Source organism: Tyto alba, unplaced genomic scaffold, assembly GCF_018691265.1.
Source record: "Tyto alba isolate M040663 unplaced genomic scaffold, T.alba_DEE_v4.0 Super-Scaffold_39, whole genome shotgun sequence".
NCBI classification, from domain to species: domain Eukaryota; kingdom Metazoa; phylum Chordata; class Aves; order Strigiformes; family Tytonidae; genus Tyto; species Tyto alba.
The window spans coordinates 7857250-7869879 of record NW_024881314.1 but is presented as its reverse complement, the minus strand read 5'-3'; the positions used below and the strand labels follow the sequence as shown (position 1 = coordinate 7869879).

Here is a 12630-nt window from a genome sequence, read left to right as displayed (position 1 = left end):
CTGCTGTTGGCAGAGGTGTTCCCCCAGTCCCTGGGCAATCCTGGAGGATGCCTGATGTGGTGGCAGTGCCAGCCGGGGCTGCAGCGCAGTGGCATGGCATGGGTGACAGGGATTACAGCTGCCAGATCCCAGGGAGAGTTTAGGTGTGTCCCTGCTTCTGCTCTGCCATTGCTGGCTGTGCCTCTCCCTGGGGACCAGCCAGGGAGGTGGGTTCTGGACATGGCTGGACTGTGCTCAGTTGCGGAGCCACTTTCCCAAATAACCTGCGGAAGTGGCTGGGATAGTTTCAGGTGCATCTGAACATCTGCAGTTCTGTAGCCCCCAGGTCTACTTCTTACCCAGAGGAGGCCTGGCTGCCTGTGCAGTAAAGCTCAGATGGGAATGGAGCTGGATCATCAGGCAGCAGAAACTACCTGTGAGCCCCTGGAGACTCCGGGAAAGGGCTGTCCTGCGTGAGCAGGAACAGGACCCACTGTCAGATGCTAGTCTTGGCTGTCAGTTTGCAAAATCCCATGTAAAAGGCTCTTTTCTTCTGGTGTGAGATCAGGGCAGAGAGGAGGGAGATCATGCCCCAGCTCCAAACTGTTCTGTGGGCTTCTTTAGACATTGTGGACTCAAGGAGCAGTGTCTCAGAGTCAAAGCAAGACTGTTGCAGATAGCATAAGAAAAATATTCTTAGTCTGCTTCAGACTGATGTTGGAGGTACTAGCCAATGAAAATAACTCCAAGTCCTTGTCCTCTAAAGGGAGAAGCTCAGGCCCAAGGAAACAAAGAGAAATGCTCGATTTATGGACTGTGCTGTAGCACAAGTGTCACACCACAGGGAGCAGGGTACAGATTTCCATCTTAGCCATCCTGCAGCACCTGCTTCTCCCTTAGAAAGGAGCGGCTTGGTATTCCCGGCAGGGAGCCCTGAGTCCTGATCTCTATTGAAGCGATGCCGGTGGCCCACATGCTCCCTGCCGTGCGGCAGCTGGAGGTTGCAATATTCACTGACAACCAACGAGCTGTGGTTTTCTGATGATTAATGACACCTCCCTCCTCACGGGAGCCATTCAGCCTCCATGCTGCCGGATGATAACAGTCAGGGTGAATATTGGACGTTTCTAGAGACTAACACCCAGTGTTGGCATTGCAAGTTGGTCTATTCCCCCCAGGTTGATGCTGGAAAGGGACCCAGTTTTTCCAGGTAAATGTGCCTGACCTTTATTTCTAGGATGGGTATGAGTGGATGGGCAGAACCCAAGATGTTTGTTAACAGTCACTTTCTTTTTCTCCCTCTGCCTTAAGTGCAAAGCCCAACTGACATCAAAGCAACAGAAAGTCTAATCCCATTTTGAATCAGTGCAAGCACACGCAGCGAATGTTAAACAGGGAATCCAGCAGCAAAAAAAAGGGAGGATTATCTTTAATTTCCTGAGTGGGGGACTAAGCAAGGGAGACGGAGAGAAAAGAAAGGCACAGGACCAGAAAGAAGTGGCTGTCGGCACAAGGAGGCTCGTGGAGGAGGAGGAAAGCGGGTGGACAGGGAGGATTGTGCGAGCAGCAGCACACGTGTGTCTGGAGAGGTGAGTCTGGTGGGAGGCGAGTGCTGGCACGTGGGAAGGCTGTTCCGGCCGGGAGCCCTGTGCCAGCACCAGCCCAAGTTCCCACGCGGATGCAGGGAAGAGATTGTGCGTGGGGTTTGCTGTGCCAGGGCAGAGCCTGGTGCGGGCTGCAACTCCCAGCTCACCCGTGTTCGAGCCGAGGCTGCAGAGTTGCTTTTTAAGGGAGCTTGGAGCTGGATTCTGGCAGAACGATGGAACCAATGGCTGGTTACCTGGTGTCACATATATGTGTGGGGGGATTTCTTTGCTGTAAAAGACTGTAGCTGAGCAGAGCTTCCTAAATCGCCTCCAAAGCCCCGTTACCTGCTGGAGATCTGACTCTAAGTGCGGTTTATGTTGCCGTCTGCCACCAGCTCTGCTAGGGGCAGTCACGGCTGGTGTTCAGGTTTGTGGAGCATGTGCATGTGGAGCTGTGTCCAGGTTCTGGCCTGGGGCTGGGATGTGTCCTGGCACTGAAGCCCTCCTGGCAGAGGTAGCTGGCCAGAGGCTGTAGGCAGCGGCTGTGGTGTGCGGGCAGGAGGTGTCTGAGGCCAAACTGGCCCAAGCACCCCTCTGGCAGAGCCTGGTCCCTGGGAGCACAGCAGACGCCTCCTCCTTGGGGGCAGTGCATCTCCCTCTTTGATCAAACCCCCTCATTTTTCTGCTTGGCCTTCTTCCAGTAGCAGCTACTGCAAGGAGAGTTTAAAAAAGGCGATGCGTACATCAGCACCTTTTGTGCCTGGATCCCCTGTCCTTCTCTAGCTTTGCCCTTGACATTGTGACCAGCGAAGTGGAATGTTGAGCCAGGTGAGAAATGCTTCTCTTGGATGTAACATGGGAGGGTACAAATGCCTGTGCAAGAAAGTGTCCCTGGGGATGGGATGTGACTGCTGAGCATTGGGAATGGGACTGAGACTTGCTGGGCTGCATATGGACAGGACCAAAGCTGAGCAGTGGGGCACTTGGAACCTTTTGGTGCTCAGCAAGCCAGGCGCTGGGGGAATGAATGTCAGGAGCTGCAAGAAGGGCTCCTGGGAGTGACTTTAAATCTGGGCAATAACCTGCTTTCTGCTGTGGCCTGATTCAGTGCAGGAGAGGCTCTTCCTCAGCCTGCACCTTCCTCCCTGCAGGACAGATACCATGGTGCCAATGTGTGGGGTGTCACAGCCTCTGCCACTGTGGTGTTGCCCTCATGGGTGTGCAGGTACCAGCCCCGCTCTGGCCCTGAACTAGGAGTGTCTGGTGACAGTATCTGCACACCCACCCAGGGAAAACAACCCTGTCTGCCTGTGGGAATCATCCTCTCCCTGCACGGCTGCCTTCGCCCCCATGTCAGTTTGAGCATCCCCCTGGATGGGTACAAGAGGCAGCCTTGGGGTTGCAACAGTAAATCTTCAAGCTGAGCTGGGCACGTTTTAAACAGCAGTGAAAGGAGGAGCCTGAGCCACAGCTGAGACGGGAGAACTGTATCTCTATCCAGCTGGCACATAACATACTTAAAATGTTTTGGATGTCTGGTATGGGCCTTTGCAGACCTCCTACCCCGTCAGCAGGGATGAGATAGCCGTGACTTTCCAACTTTGGCTTTGGGAGTGGGAGTCTTGCACTCTCAGACCCTCGAGCTGTGTCTGTCCCGGCCTCACCTGGAGCCAGCGCAGGCAGCCGGGCTGCTGTGGATGCTGCTGCATGTGTTGCTCCTGCCTGTGGGGTTCTTCCCTCCCTGGCAGCAAATGCCACAGAGGTTTTTTTTACCTCATCCTCAAAATAATCTCAGACTAGAGAGGAGGGGTTTGCACAGCTGCTGAGGCTGTGAGATGAGCCAGGATGAGCTGTGGCCACCAATCAGCCATCTGAGACATGGGCTGGGGAGAGCTGGCAAAGCGGTGCACAGTGTCATTTTGAGTCAAAACCACATCACCTGTAGGAGCAACTAACCTGCTCCTCCTGCCCAGCCTCTAACCCAAAAAAGCTGCTTTGGAGTTTTGCACTGAATTAAAAAATAAGAAACTCCTTTTCAATACTTTGCAAGATGATCGTTGTAGCAGGGGCCTCTAGATGGCAACATCGACCTGAAGCAGGAGCAGGGCCCCATCGGACCCCAGCAGCCCAGTCTGGGGGATCCCCCAGGCCCCTCACCTGAAGTAGGGAACACGAATTGGTGCTGCCTTGGGCACCTTTCTGCAGGGACTGAGGACAGGGCCAGCCACCCAAGGGTGCCTGCACCCTGAAAACCCCCCTAGTCTGCAAACATCCTGCCCTGGTGCAGAGAGGTAGCAAAATATTTGAAGATTTCTCTGCATTGGAAACTTAATCGATGCTCTCGGCATCTGCTCTGCGGACATGGGGGAATAAATGTCATGGTGGGTCTGTCGGCTCTTGGAGGCAGACATGGGTGGAGCTGCTGTCAGGTCTTTGTGCTGGGATCACACACCAGCCGTTCAACCTCTGAGGGTCGATGGAAAGCTGTGAGATACGTGATCGGAGATGGGGGCTGCTGCCTGCTCATCCCTGCTCTGCTGCCTGCCTGCGGGCAGGGCCGTAAAGAGAAGGCGTTGGGCTTCGGTGCAGAGGCGGGAGCACCGACACGTGGTTTAACGTTCAAAGGCTGCACTAAAAATTGTGGATTTCTAGTAAATCAGGGTAAAGCCTCCATTCAAAAGGCTTGTGTGACACCAGGAATTAAAGTTTCATTTACCCAGCTCTAACCACATGGGTGTAACTGAAGTGACATAACCTTTGGGTGGGAATATCCATGTGACAGGTCCCCACTGCAGTGTAAGTGTGCTGCCCGAGGTCTTTGGGGTGGAAAAGTCCTACCCCTGCCTGGAACAGGATGTACAGTTTGTACAAAGTAGTGCCTGGGCTCCTCTTTTGCAACGCGGGTTTAGTCTGTGCTCAGGGAGCTGCGAAGCTTAATTAAGATCCTTAAAAGGACAAAAGGTACTACATAAATTCAGGGGATTATTATAAATGTCACTGCGCTTTACAAGCTCTGGAAAAACTAGCAGGAAGAATAACAAGACATTTAACTTCACAGCCCTTCCTAGCAGGGCTTCTTACAGCTTCATGCTTCAACATCGCAGCTGTAAAATGTTGACATTTATAATTAGATGTGCATAATAATCTCTTTATTCCTGAACTGAAAAGACAGGGTGTGTCTTGAAACGTCAGTTCCTCCTCCTTGCTGAGGATCCCTCTTATTGGGATTGCTCACGAAACCATCATTTGGCAAAATGTCTCGGGGCCTGGTTTGAAGAGGTACTGGATTTTTACAACTCCCCCCAGGAGCTGTGGGCTGGGCACTTAGTGAATAAAATCAAAGCCTCTGTGTGTTTTAATCTGATTAGTTGATGATAATCCAGGGGTATCATGCAGCAAAAGCTGTCCAGCTTTACTAGGCAAACTCTTGTTTTAAGAGAAGTGTGCTGGGGGGAGCACTTGGCTCTTTGTGTTTCTGTTGAGGACTGACAGAAATGGGTGGTTTTTGGTGGTTTTACTGCTTTGTGAGAGTAGGATTAATCTGGGCTTTGGACACCTGGGGATCGGTGGATTTTGGTCCCGTGGGTGCCATCATCAGCTTTGTGCAGCCCCTCTGCCAGGGTGGTCGGTGGTGGGAGGGGGCAAAGGGCTGACCCGGGTTGGAATGGGGCTGAAGGTGGGGGATCGCCCCCTCCCCCCCCCCCCCCCGGGGTTGGTCCTGGACCACCGGCTTGAAGATGGGGGGGCCGGTCCCGGGCCGAGGAGGGGGCGGGGGGGATCGCCCCCCCCCCGGGGCTGGCCGCGTACCATGCCCGTCCCGCTCCCCCCGGAGCCGGTCCCGGCCCGCTTCGGCTTTCCAGCCGCGCCCCGTTCAAATCGAACCGCTTGCCCGGGAGCCCCAGGGGCATCCCCCGGGGCGGGAGCGGTGCCGGTGCGGCGGGCTGCCGCGGCCCTGCCCCTTACCCAAATCTGCCGGCGCATCACGGTGAGTGACAGCAGCCCCGGCCCTGCCCAGCCCGCACAACCCGCCGGGCTTTTCCAATCAGGCCGGGCCGGGGAGGGATTTCCTGCCGGGACGGGGCCAGCCCGAGCGGGACTTTGCCGAGCGCCGCGCCGCCCTGCGAGCCGGGCAGCCGGGACCGCGCCGCCGGTGCCGGTTCTGCTCCGCTCCGCGCGGCTCGGCTCGGCTCGGCTCTGCCCTCCTCGGTGTGGCCGGGTCCGGAGCGGAGCCGCACGGTCCTGTCCGGTTCGCCCCAGCGCGGCCAGGTGAGTGGGGCGGGGGGGGCGGGGGGGCGCCCGGCTCGGGCCGCTCGCAAAACTAGCGGAGCGACTCGTTTCGGGGGGGGGGTGGAAAAACAACCAACCAAACAAAAACAACAAACAAACAACAAAACATCCCCCCCCCACCAAGGAGGGAGCAGCCCAGCCCGGGGGTCTCGGGGAGAGGGGCGCGGAGGCGCCACCCGTGCCCTCCCCTCGCTGCCTGCCCGCCCGCCCCCCCACGCGGCGGGCAGCGTGGGGCTTCCCGGGGGAGGCGAGCTTCCCTGCCCGCCCCCCCCCGGGACCCGGTCTGGGTGCCTACTGCTCTTTCGCATCTTTCCTTCTCCACTTACGTAATTAGTTTGTTTTTGTTTTTGTTTTTATCTTTCTCTTTTCCCTCCTTTTTTTTTTTTTTTTCCCCGGCGCTGCCGTTGGCTGCGGGAATGTTTGGGATACTTTGGTTCTCCAGGTGGATTCCTGGGCTGGAGGCTTGGCTCTGCTCGAGGGTGGGAGGGATGTTTGCTGTTGCTTTTCCAGCTTTTTGCACTTCTCGACTTTTACCTTCTCTGCTGCTCCTCTCTCGAGAGGTTGAAGAGGTGGAGATTGGTATTTGGAGCTCTCTGTACCTCTGAGTTACTCGCTGAGCCTCACATGCTCTGGAAGAGATAGGGCAGCAGCACGGGGCTGTTTTCTAAGTGAGGCCGTGCAGATTTTTTAAAAATAAACGAGTAAATAGTCTCAGCACCATCACACTCACTTTTTGTGAGCACTTTTGAAGAGCAGCAGAGAGTTGGATGCAGTGGACAGGGTTAAATGAAATAGTTTTGAAGACCAGTGTAAGGCAGGAGGTTTCAGGAGGGGATTTGCTTGTGGCAAGGGGTTAGTCTGAATCAAGCGGCTGGAACTTTGCTGTAACATAGATAAGCTGGTGCAGGCACCCCAGGATGCAGGGAGGTGACAAGTGACATCGGTGCCTGGTAGCGAGCCCCCACGCAGCCCTGGTGTTGAGAGGCTCATCAGGGGGATGAACTGTGAGCCTCAGGGGAGCGATGATGGGGGGAGACGCCCCCCTCCTCCCAACCTGGTGTGGGAATCTCAGCATCCCCTTGTTGCAGAAGCTGAGCCAGCACTGGAGCATCGCCTCCCCGGCTGCCCTGAACGCCGCTGCACCCTGGGGGGGGCTGGAGCCCTGGGGGGGTCTGTGCTCGTGGGGCAGCGGCAGCTTCCAGCTTTGCCATGGGTGTGCTGAGCAGTGCTGTGCCATGGGGCACCCCTTCTGTTTTTGCTCCCCACCCCCCCAACCCAGGCAGGATGCCTCTTCCCGCTGTTGCTTTCTGTGGTTTCCATCCCCAAAACAGTGACCTCGATCTCTCGGAGGAAGCGACACCCGCTGTTACATAAACGGCTGAGGGTGAGCGCTCTGTGAAGGGAGATGGCATGCCTGAGCCATGGCTGGGGGAACCGGGGCAGGTTCCCATCCGGCACAGATCAGCACAGGGGGAGTTGCGGGGTGATCTGGCGATGGCCTTGGAGCTGGCACGGCGTGTGCTCCCTGCCCTCCTGCGCTCACGCTCCTCCCCAGGCGTCAGAGCAGCCTGCCAGATGCACGGCCCTGAACCAGGAGGGATTTTCTTGCCACCCAGTTTGGGCAGCCCGAGCATGGTGGGAGAGCATGGGCTGGGAGGTGTGGACCACTGCCGTGGGACCCTGTGGCCTCTCCAGGGTACCCCAGCTGGCCAGGACGTGGGCTTGATCTTCTTCTGAATGTGGTTGTGCTGCTGAATTACACCCAGCTCTTTACTCGGGCCAGAGAACGCTCATGTACTGGTTAAAGAGTGTCTTGGGTCCAGGGCACTGCGCTTCACGGGTAATTTGGAGTGTGAGGGGAAGAATGCCAGGCAGACTGACCCGCTCCCGTGGGCTACAGAGTATTTGGGCTAAACCTCCCCAGCTCTGTCCCTTGTGTGCTGCCACTGGGAAAGGAGAGGGGAGACACTGCGGTGCCCCGAGCCCCATGTGCTGCCTTTAGGGGAGGGGATGGTGGTGTGGTCCCAGGGGGGGACAGGGAAGGAGCTGTGCCACTGTTCCTCTCCTCGGCCACCCCCCGACAGCACCCTCGGGAGTTTTCCTCTGCAGGTTCTTCCCTTTCTGTTTAACACGGGGACGAGCCAAGTCCTGCCAGGACTAAATATAGTCAAAGTATTCGTTCTTCGGCGCGGATACAAAAGCTGTCGCGACGGAGCTGGGAGGTAAATGACTTTCGAGGGCTGACTCTGCTCTTCCCCTCCACAGGTCCCGAGCTGCCGTGCCGGGGCTCGGCCGTGCATGGGGCTCCCCAGCGTGGCTGCAGCGCCGTCGCTGAGAGGAATGCCAAAACGAAGGGGCTAATGAGCACCAGAGAGGGAGGATCTATAACTTCCAGATGGCGACGAGCCCATAATCCCTTTGGGAAGAATTAGGGACTCATCAGCGTAGCAGAGCCTGGCGAGGGGGGCGAAGCACGACACCTCCGGCTCTGGGAGTGCTGTGAGAGGCCGAGGACATCCCGATGGCAACTGCGCTGGCCGCCCTGCCCCGAGCCGCCTGGCTTTGTCTCACAGAGCCCTGGTGCTGCCAGGAGCCCGTCCCTGAGTGCTGAACTATTTCTCATTTTAATTGATCGCATGTTCTCCAACCAAACCCGTCCAGGTTGTGCTCCTCCCGACTCAGAAAGGGACTTCTGCCCTTAACAGAGAGATTTCTTCCTTCTGGTTTTTATGTCCCGTGAGATTGTAAAGCGTCTTTCTTGCTGGATTTCATCTCCCATCAAAGTGTGTTTTGAGGAATTACGGTCTTATTCCTATGGCTTTATAATCCACCGTGATCTGAGGGTCTCTGCCTTCCGTGCTGCTGCCGCTCCCACCTGTCTGCGATGGGGCGAGAGCAGGAGCTGATCCAGGCCGTGAAGAACGGGGACGTACCCGGCGTGCAGAAACTGGTGGCCAAGATCAAGGCATCCAAGAGCAGTGAGTACCTGGGCGCAGAGCTGCAGGCTCCCTCTGCCCAGCCGGGCACCACTGCCTGTCCTGGGGTGCGAGTCCTGGCAGCGGGCTCGGTGCCCCCCAAGCCAAGTGCTGGCTCTGAACCCCAGCACATGAGTTAAGCCGCGGCTGGAGGCGGGAGAGCGAGCTCAGCCCGTGCGTGCGGATGAATGACTGGCTGTAAGTGAGCCTCCCGGCAGGGCTGGGGTTGCCCTCGGGCTCGGGGCCAGGGGCCACTGAGCAGGGCTGGGCAAAGGGAAACGGCAGCGGCGGCAGGGGGAAGTGAAGCCGTTTGAGTGGGGGGGGACGCTGCTACAAAGGGTCTTTAGCGATTACCACTCGCTCCTGGCTGTATTTATCTTGCGAAAAATTATCATCCCAGCCAGTCGACTGGAACCAATCGTCAAGCCTTGAATTTCAGTCTGGTAATGTTTAACCCTTCAGCAGGGCTGTTTTCTTGCATGTGTTCTCGAAAAGGTCATCGGCAAGCATGACTCAGAGCAAACATCGGGCTCGTGGGGTTCCCCGAGGGCACAGGGGTCCTGCAGGCACTGCACGGCACCTGGAGGAGATGGGGAGGGTGGAAAGGTGGAGGAGCAGATCATGGCTGGTGCCACGGTGCCCTTGTAGAGAGCTGAGCTGAGCTCCTGGTCACTTCTTGTGACCTACCAAGAGAAGGAAACTGGGAAAAGTAAATAAAAGGGCTCTGGGTGCAGTGTGTGGTTGGGGGAAGGTGCACGGCGCCCGCCTGGGCTGCGGGAGCTTGCTATGGGCTGGAGGGTGTGGGGCCCTCTGCCAGGGCTGTTCATTGTGGGGGGATCTTGTGGATGTGTATGGGAAAGCTGGAGGGGGGAAAAATTGTCCTGGGGAGGGAGAGGGGAAACTTGGGCAGAAGAAGCTTTAAGGCTTCTCAGGAGCGGCTCAGGGCAGAGAGACTGGTGCTGAGAAATGTGAGGCTGAGGATTATAAACGTGAGAAGGGGATCAACTCCCCTGGGTCGGCTACTGGAAAGCTCTGATTGCGGCCAAAACTTTGTAAATCCAAACTGCTGGGCCTGCAGGAGGGCTGGGGGCTACCTCCTCCCCAGAACAGGGAGTGCCTGGTGCCCCCTTTCTGGGTGAAGGGACCGGGTGCCATTGCCTCTGCTTGCAGCTCAGGGACTGCGCCTGTACGGGGTCCCTGAACTGGAACGAGAGGTTTACCTGCGCAGGCGGGTTGAAGGACACCCCCAAGGCAATAAATAACGTCAGGACATGAGCGTCCTGCCGGCTGACACAGCCCCGTTCCCCTGAGCTGGTGTCCCATGGCTGGGCGGTGTGGGCAGGCTGGGCTGCCTGTGGCTCTCCTCCTCCTGCGCACCCAGAGGGGTGAACTTACACTTGTTTCCTCCAGTAACTCTCTCCCGGTTAAACCCCATCTGCATTTTCTCTCTGGCATCTTCCCCTCCCTCCAGCCGTGGGGCACCCACGTGAACATGTGTGTTTAACTCCCCCGCTGCAGTGGTGTCAGCAACTCCCTCTGTTTATTTTCATTTTATTTCTATAAAGAGGCGGGGTGTGTGTGTGTTAGGAAAAGCCCAGACCCCTTCAAGGCCACTGCTGCAAGCCCCTGGGGGGGCTCCTGTGCTGGACCTGCTGTGGGGGCTTGCCTGGTCCCAGGGGCTCATCCCCAGCATGGAGGGCATCGCCACTCCCCATCCCTTACAGTTCCCTCTCCCTCCTCTCGCTAACGCCATGTGAGCCGAGCATTTGCTGCCTTTGCTGCTCATTAAAGCGCCTTTTCCATGTGACAGGCTGAGATGCTGATGTTTTTTTTTTTATTTTTGTTGTTTTTAATTTTTTTTTTAAAAATCTCTCTAAGAGTCCTTCTACTGTCTCAGTGGATTGGGAGTTTGGTCGCTGTGATCAGCCCTCTGGGGCTTCCTGTACCTAAAAAAGTCATTGCACGTAAGCAAAAATCAAGCGCCAGTCCCGGCAGCGGGAACTTCAGGGACACGTTGTTTAATATTCACTGTGCACAGCCCTCCTCCCCGCGCAAGCGCTGCCGTACAAGTGGGTCACAGCACCTATTATTATAAGGCGGTGGGACGGGCAGGGAGAAAGTTTTGGGAGCAGGAGCGGGGAGGGGAAGGGCAGGCGAGGGCGGGCGTCCTGCCTGCGGGAAGGGGACGTTGGGACGATGCCGTGGTCACTCCTGCAGCCAGGGAGAGGGTCTCCTCTGGGAGAGCCGGGCTGCTCCTGCCGAGCCGGCCACACTTTGCTGAGGTTCCCCGGCACAGCAATAGAAATGTCCCGCTTTTTAATTTCCTTCCCCCCCTCCCCTCCCCTCCGTGTCGGAGTGCTGCAGAGTTTAATTGAAATTGTTAAACGACCCGTCACGGCTTTGGCCTTTCTCCCTGGCGATCAATCACATCCCCGGGCTGGCTGCGTTCGCCAACAATGCGCCAGTTGGCTGGGGCGGCCGCTGCGGTATCGAGGGGCTGGGGCTCCCCGGGGGAGGTGAGAGGCAGAGCACCCCCGGCTGGGGCTCTTGTCCCTGGGGAGGGGTGACGGCTCCTGGAGCTGGATGGTGCCCAGCAAGGTTTGGGTGTCCCCATCCCTGGACATGCAGGGCTAAGGGGCAGGAGATGGGGGGATGCTGGGGTGACACTGGGGGGGGGGTGTGTGATGCCCCTGTGATAGCCAGAGGCTGGAGTAGCCGTGGAGGGTGGCGGGAGCTGGCCTCACTGTTTGTCTTCCTCAAGGGAGTGGTGAAGGTTTTTGTTTAAACGTGCGTGAAGTGCAAAGAAAGGGCGGCAGCTGAGCAAACTGGTGTTAAACTCTCAAGGGCAGGGAGCGAAGCCCTGCTGGGGTTCAGCTGCTGCCTCACAGGGGTTCAGCTGGCTTCGGCCAACCAATTGCCCCATTTCACCAGCTACGTTGGGGCTTTCCAGACCTTGGATATATCAAGGACAGGGGTGGGCACTTGGGATTCTGCTGTGTCTGAGCTGTGACCTAGCAAGTTGTTAAACTCTATCAAAGCTTGCAGGGGATCTTGGCTTTATCCTCACGCTTGGGTTGGTGCCCCTCATTGGTGCATCCTGGCAGCACAGAGCAGAGCAAGGTTTTCCCAAGAGTGGTGCTGACCCTCGGATGCCACTGTTGCCTGTCCAGCTGGACAGGAGAGGGACAATATTCCTCCACGTTCTGCAAGAGTGCAGCAGGCAGATGTGGGATAACTCCCTCCCTCCCCCTTAAATTTCCTCCTAATCCCTAGTAGCTATATCAGCTTAAACCCTGAAGCGAGAGGTTTAATACCTCTCCTGTGATTTGTTAGCCTTTGCCGCTGGCGCTCTGTGTCCCCGTCCTCTGCAGAAACACCCGCCCTCCTTTCGTGTTCTGCCAGGCTTTTCCCTTCTCTCAGCAGCAGCGAGTCCGTAAGTGTTGGAGGAAAAAGTTGCTCCTTTTTGCAGCTTGGGGGTTATTTTGCAATAATGTTGGATGCACCTTTGTACCAGCCAGCAAGCCCAGCGTGCCATCCCCCCTTACCAAGGAGGACTGTTCTCTTCGCTGCTGCTCACAGGGGATGTTTGTCTCAAGCCCTGGTTGCTCTGGCTGCTCTACATGGTCTGGCTGTGGGGAGGAGCCAGGTCCAGCCTTGGGCAGGATCCTTATCATTTCGGGCTCTGTTACAGCCAATGGTTTTCCCTGCTGGCAGTGGCACAAGGATGTCTGGGCACTCTGCACTCTTCGGTCCTACCCCCGGCAGTGCAGGCAGCTGGACCTGGCTCTGCCACCGAGCCCAAG

At 57.0% G+C, this 12630-nt stretch overlaps 1 protein-coding gene across 3 annotated transcripts in view; it reads left to right on the top strand.

Annotated features, from left to right (window-relative positions):
- The first annotated feature begins 5647 nt into the window (after positions 1–5647).
- CASKIN2 (CASK interacting protein 2) overlaps positions 5648–12630 on the top strand; it is a 35419-nt gene continuing 28436 nt past the window's right edge. For all 3 annotated transcript variants that reach the window (XM_042802392.1, XM_042802393.1, XM_042802390.1), the window contains exons 1-2: positions 5648–5831; positions 8118–8830. In XM_042802392.1, the coding sequence (XP_042658326.1) occupies positions 8737–8830 (94 nt within the window). In that variant the 5' untranslated portion in view covers positions 5648–5831; positions 8118–8736. The remainder of the gene's footprint in view (positions 5832–8117; positions 8831–12630) is intronic.